This window comes from Anomaloglossus baeobatrachus, chromosome 9, assembly GCF_048569485.1.
Source record: "Anomaloglossus baeobatrachus isolate aAnoBae1 chromosome 9, aAnoBae1.hap1, whole genome shotgun sequence".
NCBI lineage: Eukaryota > Metazoa > Chordata > Amphibia > Anura > Aromobatidae > Anomaloglossus > Anomaloglossus baeobatrachus.
The window spans coordinates 184,973,480-184,990,159 of NC_134361.1; the positions used below are offsets into that span (position 1 = coordinate 184,973,480).

Here is a 16,680-nt window from a genome sequence, read left to right on the forward strand (position 1 = left end):
CCCATCTGATTTTGAGGACCTGTACGAAGGCTAGCTCTTTCATTATCAAAGTGGTGAAAACCCCCTCTAAAGGGGTTGTCCACTACTCAAACCACCCTTTCTCAATGACCATATTCTCTCTCCCTATGCCGGCGCTGTTCCAGCAATGTCGGCGCCGTGCCTCCCGGGGCTCTCATGACACTTATGTCACATGAGCCCTGCAACGACACCGACATCCGGGAAAAGTGAGAACTGCTGCTGCTCTCTGTCTTCATCTGGATGTCATTTACCTCAGAAGGAAGTGAGAATATGGTGGCTGCAGGACTTAAGAGACCTAATAATGTTACACGAGCCCTTGGAGACACAGCACTGACCCCGTTGAAACAGTTCCGGCTTTTTAAATTTTACATGGGAGACTACAGTAATTGAGAAAGGGTTGTCAGAGTAATAGACTACCCCTGTAAAGGGGTTTTCCCCCACTTAGATATTGAGGATCTATCCTTAGACATTGTATCTAAACAATGTCACAAGAACTCACTGCTAAAAACCAATACATTTACTATTCTTAAAGGGTTTGTCCACCACTCGGTCAACCCCTTCTCACTTACATAATTCCCATATGTCAAATATAAAGAGCCTGTATTGACCTCCAGTACCGCCACTGTTTCAGTGATGTCAGCGCCACCTCTCCCGGAGCTCGCGTGACTTTATGACACGTGAGCCCTGCAGTCATTCAGCGTCCACTACATTCTCACTTCCTTCGAAGGTAATGGATGCGGAGGAAGACTGAGAGCAACAGCAGTTCTAGCTTCTTCTGGATATGGTTGCAGGGCTCAAGTGACATATCTGTGTCATGTGAGCCCCGGGAGACACGGCGCTGGAACAACAGAGTACAGGCACTTAGTTTTGTTTTTTTTTTACATGTGGGAATATAGTAATGGAGAAGGTTTTTTCTGAATCGTGGACAACCCCTTTAAGAATAGTAAATGTTTTGGCGTTTAGAAGCCAGTTTTGTAAAATTACCTAGACACAATATCAAGTTGCTAGTTAAACCAGAAACTAAAGTATCTTCCTCGCTACTGGAAACAGCGCAGCTAAACGTGTTTCTTACAGGATCATCACCTTAAAGGGAATCTGTCAGCAGGTTTTTGCTATGTAACCTGTGAGCCTCATGATGTAGGGGATGAGACCCTGATTTCAGAGATGTGTCACTCAAGACACTGATTTTATTCACACAGCGTAGTATCAGCAGAAGATCACAAGAGGAATGAGGTCTTGTGCCTTCTGGTCCAACTACGTCTCCAACAGAGATTAGCAGCTTTCTGCCTATGCACAGTGTATACAGAAAGCTGCAAATCAGTGGTGCGGGCGGGTATATACATAGCGCAGCATTGTTTCACAACTATTGCACCCATTAAAGTGATAAATCAATGCAATCAGGATCTGTCTCGACATCCTGCTCACAGATTCCCTTATAAAGACCAATTAACTTATAGGGTTAATAATTTACATATAACCATAAAGATATGACTTGTAGATAGTTTACAGCAGTCTGTATTCTGTCCACATACTGTGCAGGGAAGTAAAAAACCACTTTTTTGTTTGCAGTATTAAAATAAATTGTTCTGGTGGGCTTAAACGGGCCACTAAACGACCACTGATTTGGCTTGTATATAACTGATCGGGGGTCATGTCGTCAGCTCATGCAGCAGGCACCTGTGGAATAATCTTTTTCTTCTTGTTATTCGCTGCGTTTGGCCCAGAGAACAGTTTCTCGAGAGCAGCGAGTGCAGCACTGGCTTTCGCGACTTTCTTGTTTGGACCGGCGCCTCGGAACTTCTGTGCGTCCACTTCAACCTGCGATAAAAAGGACAAGTAAGAGAGATTCTGACCGGAACGTTTCCGCACAAATTTACTAATCAAGTTCAGCCAATGTGCCGAAAAACTGGACTAACAGCACGGATACAGATCAGTGTGTCATCTTGGGCGATGTGGTGTATACAGAGCCCTGCGTCGATACTACACCCCTGCATTGACCATCAATACGGGATATACATTGATCCCGAGCTGAAATAATGAAGTCAAAGTGTGCTATCTGCTATTGTTATAGGAGAACCTGCTGGACTATTGGGTCATTTATTTGATAATCTGGAATCGTATTAGTTTTGTCCGAAAGAATGATCTGAATCAACTGTTTGGCCCCTCCATAAAAATATCCTAAACGTAGATGTGTGCAGCTTCTCATGACTGCTGGGGGTAAAATACGAAACATAAGTCCTCTGCCATGAACCAAAAATCTGCCAGTCCCAGTATTTAATGTTTTAAAAGGAATATGTCAGCAAGTTTTTACTATGTATTCTGCAAGGGTTGACACATAGAATTCAGGGATGCCTGTGTTGTCACAGTCTGATCTGTTGTTTTATTTGCTATGTTTGTTTAAGCAGCAAGACTTCTCATTGCGTGGACTGCAATATTACGGGCACGGCAGTCCAGTACGCCATCTCCTCTGATTGACACTTGTCATATACAAGCTCTATAGGGAGCCTGGTGTGGGCAGGGAATCTCTCTCAGCTCTGCTACATGACTAAAGCTAAAAATTCTGATTGCATCAGAACAGCTATACCCAGTAATCTGAGTGATACACCGTTGGATTCAGAACCTCCTCGCCTACATCTTGCGGCTCTCAGATGAGGTAGGAAAAACCTGCTGACCAATTCCCTTTAAACGTAAATGAGATTGGTCAGGGTAATAAAAATTAATTGTTTTCTACAAGTGGCGCCACTCCTGTTCATGGGTTTTCTTCGGTATTGCAGCTATAATACCAGACACAGTTCCTCATCGAAAGTGGTGCTATTAATTTAAGTAATATCTTCAATACTGGAGAGTAGAAGGGGTTAATCCTGCGCTGTCACCAAAAGCATGGTAAAAAAAATTGTTGATTGTTTTATTCCATAGGTCAACACGTTTCGAGGTACAAGACCTCTTCTTCAGGACCACAAAAATGAAGAAAAATCAACAATACAACTAATTAATTTAAGAAATAAAAGTGGACAACTCCTTTAAATATAGAATTATTACAGAGGTGCCGGAAAACAAGAAGACAAGTCAGTATGGCACAGACTCTGTAACTCACCTCCATTACAAAGCGCTTGTCGTGGCTGCCCCCGCTCTCCGATATTAACTCGTATTTCAGTCCTCTCCTCTTTTCGTTCAGCTCCATGACGGGATTTTTCCCGCTGGCGGTGAGAATGGGACCCTGAGTCCGGACCTGATGGGACAGATCACATATTACACCAAAGCAAAACTGATCGTTAATGATCCGCGGAGACATCCAGGCGCGTGTGAAGCATTTTAATTACATTACTTATTCACCAGATTAATTACAGATTGTGAGAATTTATCGTGCAAGATGCAATTACTAGAATTGTGCAAATGGCTTCAGAACATTATACAGTGGAGCCTTGGTTAACGAGAACAATCCGTTCTGGGACTGTGCTTGTTAACCAAGTTACTTGTCTAGCAAAGCAAGATTTCCCATAGGAAATAACGCAACCTCAGACAATTCATTCCACAATTTGTTCAATGTCCCATCCTGTGCCATTCCACGCACGCACACACATTATGCTCACCTTACCTTCCGTTCCATCGCTGGCCTCCCGCTTCTTGTAGTTCACCGGTGCAGGATGTGTATCGGGTAACTATCACTACCGATGTCAGAGCTTTCGCTGCCAGAGCACTGACGTCAAAGGCAGAAGCCGCTTGCCTCTGATTGGTCAGAGCGCTGCCTTTGAGAAGCGGCTGACAGCGGAAGTTGCTCCGTCGTCGTGATGGTTACCCGATACACATCCTGTACCTGCGAACTACAAGAACCAGGAGGCCGGCGATGGAACGGAAGATAAAGGGAGCATAATGTGTGTGTTTGTGCGTGTGTGTGTGTACTGCAAAAACGTGTCAGAGCGCGGTGAAAGTACGGAACCGGAAGTGTGTGCGGTATTTGCTCGTACAGCAAAGATTGCTTGTAAACTGAGTTACAAATTTACAGCAAGCTTTGCTCGTATAGCGAAATACTCGCACACCAAGTTACTCGTAAAACGAGGTTCCGCTGTATAATGGAACAGTAAAACGGAGCCTGAAGGGCCTTTCCTCTGTAATTCCTCCTGGAAATGTCAGTTCTTTCTTGCACTTATACTATGAAATCAGTAAACCCTATTGGGCACCTATATATTATCAGGAGAAATAAAGAGGAAACACTTGAGTTCTAAGAAAGTGTTCTACAATTTTAAGGGGTCATCTGTGTTTACTAATAAAGAGACAGGTCCTGATTAAACGCAATACTAAGTGATGGGGAACATGACCTGAACATGTCCTGTAGCGGCAATTGGAACTGGTTGATTATTTTAGGGGCACCGTGTTTGTGACATATAACTTCCTTGTATTGTCCATGTGTCAGCGCGGCCTTGTGCTCCCGGACTGTATTGTTTCCCACTTCCAGAATTTATACTGATTCATCCTTTGCAGAGTATTTCCATCTCGTATTAGTACAGACGGTAAAGCGATCTGTCTGCATTATATTATTCCATATGATATTCAGAATGGGCTGCGTCAGTGTTAATCTGATTAATGCCGGCTAATTAGTGATGAAGTTTATTGCGGAATATGTTGGCGCTATAGAAATAAAAATTATAATTGCCTCTTACAACTTGATGAGTTTAGGCTTCATCGCTACGGAAACCTCAATCGAAAACGTTTGCCGGGGGTTATCATTGAAACGACAGGTCATCCAGCCTTACTATAAACCTTCATTTTTGTACCTGTTTCTGATCAGCTGTTCCCGATTCTGGCCAGATGTGATCATCTCTGGCAACTTCATGGTAGCAGCGACCAAGTACTGCACATTTGCCCCTGTTCGAGTGAATGTGCAGTACCACACTGCAGCCACTATAAGTTGTTGGCGCTCTACATTTATTACATCCGGCCAGCACTGGGAATAGCTAATCAGTGGGAATGCTTGCCGGATATGCAGAAGCCAAATCCATATAGGCTTCTATATACAGTACCTACTGCTGGAAATTAAACCAAGCAGTAACTATTCCCTGCTGAGCTACTGAAGTGAATGTAATCTGGACTGGAGAATTCAGGAACGCGACTACACACTGTACAAACAGCAGATTGATAGAGATACCAGGTGTCAGACTCCCCTGATCTGATGTTGATAACCTATCCTAAGGTCAATAAAATCTATGTCCTGGATATCTTCTTAAACACATAAGATAGACAGTTCTGAGTTTCGCCAGGAATGGCTTCATCAGGGTATATCTAACAATTACCATCCACACTCCTTGTAGGGCACGGTCCTCGACTCACAAACTTGTGCTACTACCATATAACAAAATATAGAAGCATTGAGATATATTGTCAGAAGTATGACAGTAAACATCTACGGAATATAAGGAGGGTGGATGGTAGTGAGTTAGATATGCCCAGAAGAAGCCATTCCTGGCGAAACTGAAGTTGGTAAGGTGGTTCTTTTATTGAATCATTTGTAAATATAAGAAATATTTTGTGTGGAGAAACATGGGCTTTGAGGACTTCACTATTGTGGGTTGCCAATTATGTTCCTTTCATTTGTATAGGAAGAAAAAATGAACTAGCAAAGTGTATCCCCTTGAAGATATAATACGATCACTGCAAATGAAAATGTTGCTGGTGCTACATAACCCTGTGACCCTCGAGATAAAGCGTTAAATATGCTTGTTACGTTTTTAGAATATGCATTAGATTGTACCACAATGAGAGCCATGGCTGATAGACCTTATAGAGACTGTAATGGTGGCTTTATGGGCCGTTAGCCACATTTTCTGAACAGCAAATCTTTCTAATTATGCAACATTATGGGTGCAGAGGGACACAATGTCTTGATTATCGATTCACAAGCATGAATAATCCGAGTGATCGCCGCTGCCTGGAGCAAAGTAATAAATATAGGCTAAGTGGTGGCTATCAGATCCTGGACTGAAAGGGGTTTAGCCCTGTGGGTGCTCATGGGTACAAAAACCTTACTCAGGACTCTCTAGACTTTAGAGGAATTGCTTGGTTAGCATGTAAGTGGTGATAGAATTGGCTTTATTGCAATGGTGGGTTAATCAGTGCCCTTCCTGTTTCGTGGAAGGCAAAACCTAGCGCCATAATGAAGGGCTCATGTTGATATTTGTTATGAGGCCCCTTTCTTCTAGCTATTCACTGGATTAATCACAGTTTCCCTAACAAACAGGATCTGAAGGAACAGGTCGAGCCCTCAGTGACCGATTATCCTAAGATCGGGCACAATAGTGTTGGCCACACACATTTGACTTCTGTAACTTGTTTGGCCTACAGGTAATCTGCAGCCCTATTCTTCAGGAGTGGTTCCTACCTCTAGCGTGTTGGAGCCGTCGGTGCTGGAACTTCCCGTGTTACTGCTTGAATTAGAAGACACGGTCTCATTCTTTCCTTCGCTGTCCGATTTTTCATCGGAACTAAGACATTCCATATCTGTGTCAAAACCGGTAGGATAACCCATGGCCTGTAAAACCTGTGAAGGAATAAGGCCATCATAAGAACACTGCCTAAAACAAGAGGAACGCAAAAGGACTGGAGTAAAGTTATTCTCTCTGATGAAGCTCCCTGCAGATTGGCAAATCTGGAAGAATAAGCATCCGGGGAAGAAAAAGGTGAATCAGTGAACAAAACATTGACATTTTGGGTCCACGATCCATGGTCAGGAAACTGCCCAGATCTCAATCCCATTGAAAATCTGTGGTCAATCCTCAAAAACACAGAAATTGTGATAAACTTCAAGCACGGATTAGGCTTCCATCAGACAGAATTTGGCCCAAAAGCAGATATCCAGCAGTCAGGGTGAACTCCGGAAATCTATAAATATTGAGTCATTGTATAAATTTGATTTGAATCTACAAAAACATTAGTGCATGCCCTCATCATCTCCCACTTCAACTACTGCAACCTCCTGCTCTGTGGCCTCTCTTAGCACTCCTCCAATCTATCCTAAACTATGCTGACCAACTAATCCATCTGTCGCCTCGCTATTTCCCAGCCTCTCCTCTCTGCCAATCTCTTCACTGGCTTTAAATTGTCCAAACATTCTAGTTTGAAACCTTAACAATGACATACAAAGTCATCCACAACCTGTCTCCTCCCTACATCTGTGACCTAGTCTCCTGGTACTTACCTGCACGCAACCTCAGATCCTCACAAGATCTCCTCTACTCTTATCTTCCCACAATCGCATACAAGATTTCTCCTGTGCCTCCCCTATATTCTGGAACTCTTCAACCCACTATATCAGAGTCTCCCCTATTATGGAAACCCTTAAAAAGAACCTGAAGACCCACCTCTTCCGACAAGCCAATAAACATGCAATAAGCCTCAGTCCACTATACCACCGCACAGCCACCTCTATCCTCACCCCTTCCCTGTAGACTGTGATCCCTCGCGAGCACTGTGATCTCCATCATCCTTGCAGAAACTAAATAGAGCGACCATATGCATACGCAACCACTGCTCCATTCAAGCAGGGACCACCGCACTTACACTCTCTGGGACCAGAACTGATCTATCACACTTCCTCTCTTTAGAAAAATGAGTTTTTGCAAATCAACGACAAAGAACTTCTCACCTTTACTGCGACATGAAGCTTGGCTGTCTTCTTGGATGGTCCAGAGGCCTCATGGGTTGTGCCGTCCACATCCACAGACATGGTGAAGACTGGTGCGTGTACTGGGCCGGACTGGGAAAGCAGCTTGTACTGCAGGCCAGGCCTAATCTGGTTGAGTCGCATCAGTGCATTCATTGGCTGGTTTGATTCTATGGCTTTACTGTCTAAAACTGGAAATAAAGAGAATGTTACTAAGCACAATCTATGTAATTGCATAATCCATTTTTGTGTCACTTATTAGTGAAGCATTATTTTCCTGACCCATGGGCTTTCTTTCAGTAATGAGCCTTTTTCTATGTTGTGACCTGCACGAAAAGGATCTTACTTTTGCGTAAGTTGCGTCTCATTTTCTTATTTGGATCTTTGTCATCACAAGAACCATCATCGTATGGCCTCTTCAAACCTGAAAAATAAAGGGTGGGAGGAAAGTCAAGGCAAAAAGTCCATGTCCACCTTTTACTGACAATTGCTTTTAGGCCAAAGGTTCTTCAATAATTCATTAAAGGGAACCGGTCACCGGTTTTTCGGTCTATAAGCTGCGGCCACTACCAATGAGCTCTTATATACAGCATTCTAACATGCTGTATATAAGAGCCCAGGCCGCTGTGTACAACATAAACACTTTATAATACTCACCTAAACCGGTCGCTGCGGTTGATGTGGCTCAGATGGGCATCTTCGATCTCTTGTGCCGACGCAGCCTCTCGTCCTTCTTTGTCGTCCTTCTGAAGCCGCGGTGCGTGACGCGTCCGATGTCATACACACTCTGCGCATTTAGGTCCTGAGCAGGGCAGATCAAACTATTGTATTGCGCCTGCGCAGGATCGGCGAGTGTGTATGACGTAGACGAGTCATGCACACAGGCTTCAGAAGGAGGATGATGATGGCGAAAAGAGGCGGCGCCGGAACCGGAGGACGAAAACGCCCATATGAGCCACATCCACCGCAGCGACCAGTTTAGGGGAGTATTATAAAGTGATTTTTATGTTATACCCCCGGCCTGGGCTCTTATATACAGCATGTTAGAATGTTGTATATAAGTGCCCACTGGTGGTTGCCGCAGCTTATAGGCCAAAAAAACAGTGACAGGTTCCCTTTAAGTACTACATCTTTATAGCCTGAGAACCATTTTTCTCATATAGATCTCTAAATCCTATGCATAGACATAGCATTAAAAGGAACCGACTTGCCCTCAGAAGCTAGTATACCAGTATACATGAGGATTCATTCTTAAGGTCTTTTATGTTGCACTCTAACACTGCAGCATCACATATGATAAGGCAGGACTAAACTGGCTAGGCGTCCCTTCACCCAGACTAAATTTGTAGCGTTTTGTCCTGGGCTTTAATCCCGTGTCATTGTAAATTTAAAGCTTCTGTAATCTAGCAGGCAGATCTGTCAGAGAAGGCAGAAGTGGCTAATGACTGCTTCTGTCTTCTCCTTTCCTGGCAGTGAGTGCTATGTAATGTACAGAAGGAGGTAGTGCCAAAGCTTCTGTAGGACCTGGCGATCCCATGATCACTAGTGTCTAACCGGCGTGGAGTCCGGCCAAAGAGAGATCCGCTCTGCCACTGACTTCAGTTGTAAGATAATTTTCCCCTATAACAATTCCCAGGTTACAAAAGAGAATAACTTTCTTTATCTAAAACACATATATAGAGCCAAATATCTGCAAATACTAAATATGATCATGACAGTAATAACCTGTTGGATTAATTCTCCTGGTTATTTGGTGTGAAATCTGACCAGTAAAAAATATAAATAAAATAAAAACAAAAAATTCCTTTTTTCTCTGCCCACTAAAATGACTATGGTAGTTTGTATGTACACCAAAAACCATGCTAAACACTAATAAAATGTGTCCCACAGCCATGTCAGTGAAACAAAAAAAAAAAAAGTTACGGGTGACAAAGCAGAGAAAAAAAGCTGAAAGAAAAAAAAATATATAATAAAAAAAATATGGTCAGTCATTGAGGTCCTTTCAAATCCGTTTATTAAGGGATTAAAGAAATTCCCATGCGTACTGCTCAGCATATTGTCAGTTAGGGACAGTCAGGGGACCTAACAGGTTTTCTTATAGGGAATCTGTCAGTAGGTTTTTTTTTTTTTTTTTATTCTATGTAATCTGAGAGCCTTATTCCAGTGATGTGTCACTTCTGGGCTGGTGTTGCTGTTTCAATAAAATTAGTGTTTTATCAGTTGGAGATTATCACTGCAGGACTAGGTGTCACCTGCCTCCTAGTCCAGACACGCACCCAGCAGGGATTTAGAAGCTTTCTGTCAATGTACAGTGTGTATCCAGTTTTCAAACCACCTTTCATCCACATTCGGTATATTGGCTTTGTCATCGTTCCACCGCAGCGCTGATATAACCCCATCATTCTTCTGGTTCTGCTTTGGATCTTTTACAGCCTCAGGGCTCATGGCTTCTGCAGCAGCTGGTTTACAGGGTCTGTTCAGAGTTGTGTTAGACAATCACACAAGGCGAGCGGACCCTCCACTTGATTTATTTTCAGCTTTACCAAGTTTAAACCCTATTGCGCTCATTTTGTCCACAATGAACAGTGTACACAGGAAGTTGCCAATCAGTGGTGTGGGCGGGGTTATACGCAGCTCAGCATTCCGAGCTCTAGTAGATCTGCAGCAGAGAAAACAGGGATTCTATCACAACTGCTGCACCCAGTAATGCAAGTGACACATCGCTGGAATCAGGATCTCTGCCACTACATCATGCTGCTACCAGATTACTTAGAAAACAACTGCTGAGAGGTAACAGCAGCAGTCAGGATATCTGCCATCACCAAATGAAGCAGTCTATAATAAATAAATACATTTTATATATATATAATATAAAAAAATATATTTATATGTGTATATATATGTGTGTGTGTTTATATTAATCTTTATTTTGTTATATATATATATATATACACACATACACATATTTTAAAAAAATACATATATATGAAGCTGTCTATAATAAATATATAAAAAAATTAAAATAAAACAAACAAAAAATATATATATCTTTATATTAATCTTTATATATGTGTATAATATATTTAAAAAAAAAAAAAATATATATATATATATATATATATATATATATATACATACAGTATATACATATATATATATACACACACATACATATATACATATATATATATATATATATATAAATGTGTGTGTGTGTGTGTATATTATATATGTGTGTATATATATATATATATATATATATATATATATATATATATACACACACACACAAACACACACATATTTATATATATATATATATTTTTATATATATACACACACATATACATATATATATATATATACACACACATACATTATTTATTATTATTTATTATTATAGCGCCATTTATTCCATGGCGCTTTACAAGTGAAAGAGGGTATACGTACAACAATCATTAACAGTACAAGACAGACTGGTATAGGAGGAGAGAGGACCCTGCCCGCGAGGGCTCACAGTCTACAGGGAATGGGTGATGGTACAATAGGTAAGGACAGAGCTGGTTGCGCAGTGGTCTACTGGGCTGAAGGCTATTGTAGGTTGTAGGCTTGTTGGAAGAGGTGGGTCTTGAGGTTCCTCTTGAAGCTTTCCACGGTCGTGGAGAGTCTGATGTGCTGAGGTAGAGCGTTCCAGAGTATGGGGGATGCACGGGAGAAATCTTGTACACGATACATGCATATATATATTTTTTTTGGCTCTAGAAACCGCTTATAATGTCAAAACTACAAAAACAGTACCTTACCATTTACGAATCCCCTGCCGCTCCAGTGCTGATGGTCCCCTAGCCCCCCGCCTCTCTGCACATCTGCCTCCAGCAAAGACATGTCGACAAGACAACAGCCACTGATTGACTGCAGCGATCACATTTTAACAAGCCATGTCTTTGCTGAAGCCTTAGCAAACAGCAACCAACGTAGCCCCAGTGAAGCATCGGCATGAGAGCGGCCGAGGATCTATTTCTATATAAAACTAATTTACAAATCCTGGTCACATTTATTGAATCCTTTCTTATTGATATACTTGTCCTGAAATTGTCAAAACAAAAATCGAATAAAAGTTGCATGTCACTCCATGCTAGAAGGGAGAAACAGTGCAATGGGTTTTATCCGAGACAAATATTAATGATCATATGTGCTCACCTTGGTGGATGAAAAAAAGGGATATAAATGACCGATGCTGCAGATCCACAGGCTCAAAGAGCCGATAAATAGGAGAGAGGTGTGATTAGTGGTAATTCTGCGCTGCCGATCAATAATGATGCTGTGCGTTACTCGAAAAATTTAGTTTATTGATTCAACATGTTTCGTAGCTGCCTCACTACTTCATCAGGAAAACGAAAAAAAAACCCAGAAACTTGTGGGGGTTTTTTTTCCAATGAAGAAGCTTCAAAATGTGTTGAATCAATAAACCAATGTTTTTTTGAATAACACAAAGCATCATTAGTGACTGGCAGCATGGAATAACCACTCCTGCATGTCACCCTATGTAATTCTACACTTGTGTGGAGCACCAACGGGGACTGTAAAAAGAGCATGCTACAATCTGTAACGATCAGCGCCCATGAAGAAGCGAGACAGCTGCGATACATGTTGAATCAATAAACCATTTTTTTAAATAATGCATAGCATCATTATTGACAGTCAGCTTTGAATAAGCACAAATCGTACTTTCCAACTACATGTCACCCTGTGTAATTCTACACTTGTAGGGAGCACTAGCGGAGACTGTAAAAAAAGCCTGCTACAATCTTTAACCATCAGCGCCTATGAAGAAGCAAGGCAGCTGCGAAACGCATTGAATCAATAAACCACTTTTTTGAATAACACACATCATCATTATTGACCGGCAGCACAGACTAATCAATCTGCCCTCCTGCATATCACCCTATGTAATCCTACACTTGTGTGGAGCACCAACGGGGACTGTAAAAACAGCATGCTACAATCTTTAACCATCAGCGCCTATGAAGAAGTGAGGCAGCTGCGAAACACGTTGAATCAATAAAACATGTTTTTTTGAATAACGCACAGCATCGTTATTGACCGGCAACGTGGAATAACCACTAATTGTCCGTTTCTCCTGCATGTCCCCCTATGTAATCCTACACTTGTGTGGAGCACCAACAGGGACTGTAAAAAGAGCCTGCTACAATCTTTAACCATCAGTGCCTATGAAGAAGCGAGGCAGCTGCGAAACACGTTGAATCACACTACGTTTTTAAATAATGCACAGCATCATTATTGACCAGAAGCATGGACTAATCATCCTTCCCACCTGCATGTCATCCTATGTAATCCTACACCTATAGGGAGCACCAACAGGGAGTGTAAAAAGAGCCCGATACAATATTTAACCATCAGTGCCTATGAAGAAGTGAGGCAGCTGCGAAACACTTTTTTAATAACGTATACCATCATTATTGACCGGCAGCGCGGAATAACTACTAATCTTCCTTCCCATCACCCTATGTAATCCTATACTTGTAGGGAGCATCAGTGGAGACTGAAAAAAAGAGCCTGCTACAATCTTTTACCATCAGCGCCTACTGTTCCCGCAATCATCCGTGTAAGGACGGAAATTTCTGTAAATTAGAAAAACATCAAGGACTTGGCTGCAAATGATAACTGCACATGACACTTCCTTTCCGCTACACTACCAGACGACAATTTCCTTTCTCATTTCTTTAAATGCTTCATTCATCTTATTAATTTTAAGTAATTCATTCTGAAGTGTCATCTAATAATTAAATTCCTGCACATTGGGGAAGTATCCAGAGACAATAGAAATCTTCAAAGGGTTGTCCGGGCTTATGTCAGTTGCCACGAAAATCGAAATGAATGAACCTATTAATTAATTTGTACTTTTCTATCTGCCGCTGCTCAGTCCGGTATCGCTCTATACGAGACGTCCCGCAATAGTAACAGATCTGGTGCTGAACTAATACACTATAGGGTGTACAAAGCGGAAAGCGGAGGTCATCTGTGGCCGCACATCATGGCGGCACTGTTCACCCGCAGAAGAATAAAAAAGCTAAAAATGGTAATAATGATACAATTAAAAAAAGTACTTAATTCACATCGCACCCAGACTCCTATATTAGTTTGGTTAGACTTTGTGAACTCCGATTGTAACCACCGGCGCCTTACCTTCCCTGTCTGAGCTCGACCAGGAGTATTTCTGGAAGGGTTTGTTGGATGGGAGAGGGTCCATCTGCAAGACTTTGTATATTTGTCCAAAAGCTAGTAAACGCAGCGCGTGCTGGAATAGAAGAGGCACAAAAAGTTTAAGAAACAGGAAAAGTCAAAGATATTAACAAGCCTTTAAAGGGTTAAGCCCATCTCCTTCATAGTTGGATAGAGCTTGTAAAAATAAGCACTTTTGCAATTTATTGCTTTCAAAAGATGTACAGCTGTTCTTGAGATAAACACTTCTTCTTTTGTTTACAGCTCGTTGCCTAGGAGACCGACCACCATGTAAACACCATGCTGAAGCTAGCCTATATATACAGAATTCTAGAATACTGTATATAAGAGCCCGGGCCACTGTGTAGAACATAAAAATGACTTTATAATACTCACCTAAACGGTCGGTGCGGTGTAGACTGGTCAGATGGGCGTTTCTGTTCTCTGGGTCCGGCGCCTCCTCTTTCGGCCATCTTTGTCCTCCTTCTTCTGAAGCCTGGGTGCATGACGCGTCCTACATCATGCACAAAGGCTGGCATTGCGGTCTAGCGCAGGCGCACTTTGATCTGCCCTCAGCAGGGCAGATCACAGTATTGTAGCGTCAAACTCAGCGGTCCTGCCCTTTCACCCGCAGGGACCTTATCTAAAAGGTGTGAGTCATCTGTGTATAGCCAGCAATTTCTAATCATGCAGGAGGTTAGACCAGGAGATCAGAGCTATCACTACATCTCACACACTGAGAAACCTAATGTAAAGCCGGTATCCCCTGTACTGCTCTGCCACTCCCCAGCAGGGACACAGTTCACTCACCGCTGTGGCTGGACTTCACCGCAGTCCTCCACATGTGTCTCTCCTGCTCCTGAGGCCTGTGCACACTGTACAGGTCCCCCGGGAGCGTGCTGAGAGCGTCCGCGCACACTAGCTATATTAACATTCCAGTGCACTAATTCCCAGAAGTGCCTCTCAGCCTATGACAGAGTTACTAGGTACTTAAGGCATCCTCCCAATAGGTGAGGTGCCTAAGCAACATGCTCAGTTAGTTAGTCTATGTCTCTCTAGCTAGCCAGTTGTCAGGTCCCTTTCGTTCACTGTTTGTTACCTGTTTCCGTGTCCACTTACTCGTACCTGTCACCCAGTCCCTGCCGAACCTTCATAGCTAGTCGGTTCACCCGTCCAGTCTGCCTCAGCCATCCCGGATGCACCTGCCAGCACTAGTTACTCTGAAAGTCCATACCTGAGCCTGTCCCTACCCAGGGAGTCATCTGCACACTGCCTGGGAGTGGCACCTAACATCTACTCAATAAGTGCTTTGTAAAGTCCCTTCCACATTTGGGTAGCCTGATTTTCCCCTGTGGTCCAGTGGTTCACTCCCACTTGCCACTTCATCACCAGTGAGCGTTACACCTAAGCTATTCTGGGGCATGTTCTTTTTCTGCTGTGTTACATGAAGAAGACCTACACGCCCCAGAGAAAGTTATCTGGTAATGCTCACTTGGACTTAAAGGGGTATTCCCATCTCCAAGATGATACCCCAATATGTAGTAGGTGTCATAATAATATTAACAAATACCTGCAATTAGAAATGTAGTATAGTTCTCCTGATTCACTAGGTCACTTACCTCATGTGCAGGGCATTGCAGCTTAGGTATTTATGGTTACGACCACTAGCAACCGTCAATGTATGTGTGGTCATATCCATGGATACCTAAGCTGCAATGCCCTGCACATGAGGTAAGCAACATAGCTAATCATGAAAACTATACTACATTTCTAATTGAAGGTATTGTTATACCTACTATATATTGGGATAGGAATACCCCTTTAACAAAAGTTAACTCATTAGTTGCTAAATACTTTCATAATATCTCAACAATTCAGTTTGTGTCCAGTTCAACATGAAAAATTTGATGAAAAAGAGACTGAACATGTTCACTGCATTGTTGCGGTGTATTGTTCATGACTTTGTGGCAGCACTTTTTCAGGGAAACCGCCTGAAGAAGACATTGTGTGCACGCGCTCTTGACATGCTGAAGGCCTCACGCAGCCTAATATCTACCAGCACAAATCCTTCTTTCAGCACGGAGTAATCATTGAGCGGCTAGAATGGATGTATCATATATCAAGTCTTAGAAAGAAGCCAGTTGTGTTACAAGTAGGAACGCTTCTATATAGGAATTATTATGCAATCGCAGGAGAGCTGACATCCTCGTCCCATAAATAGTTGTCCTCCTCTGACTTTCTGGATCCTTTCCAATGACCCTGATTGAAGCCAAAGATGTCACTCAACTTGTTTTCTGAGCACTAGGAGCATTAAATAAACAAAAAAATGCATAAAACTATGGGTCTCGGTAAGTCAACTGCACCACCACCGACTTGTCCTCCCTAATGTGTCCTTCATGCAGATGGTCTCTTGTCTTGTGGAGTGATTTCTTAAGTAGAACTTTCTTGTAAGACATTAGCCACAAAATTCCTATATAGCAGCAAATGGTTTTAGGTATTCCGTATCACTGGATCCCAGACCATATCTTGCAGACGTTCCTTTAATCGCCGTCCAAACGCCCCCGCCACACGATTCCGAGAAGATGAGAAGGACACTAGATCTGTCTCATTGGGTTTCGCAGTTGCACAAATGAAAGATTGGTCACATTAGGGCAAAGGCTCAAGTAATAGATTAATGCGTGATGCCTACTAGACAGCCACGTTCTCCTAATACCCGCAAATTATATTGGATTCTCAAGAAAAAGGCTGACGCGGCGATTTGTTGC

General features: G+C 42.5%; 1 protein-coding gene across 4 annotated transcripts in view; it reads right to left on the reverse strand.

Annotated features, from left to right (window-relative positions):
- The window catches only part of STRBP (spermatid perinuclear RNA binding protein), a 192,335-nt gene that overhangs the window by 16,362 nt on the left and 159,293 nt on the right, over positions 1-16,680 (reverse strand). For all 4 annotated transcript variants that reach the window (XM_075324113.1, XM_075324110.1, XM_075324111.1 and 1 more), the window contains exons 11-16: positions 13,880-13,991; positions 8,019-8,096; positions 7,655-7,863; positions 6,392-6,550; positions 3,113-3,247; positions 1,696-1,836 (exon numbers count right to left, since the gene is read on the reverse strand). In XM_075324113.1, coding sequence (XP_075180228.1) covers positions 1,696-1,836; positions 3,113-3,247; positions 6,392-6,550; positions 7,655-7,863; positions 8,019-8,096; positions 13,880-13,991 — 834 coding nt within the window. The remainder of the gene's footprint in view (positions 1-1,695; positions 1,837-3,112; positions 3,248-6,391; positions 6,551-7,654; positions 7,864-8,018; positions 8,097-13,879; positions 13,992-16,680) is intronic.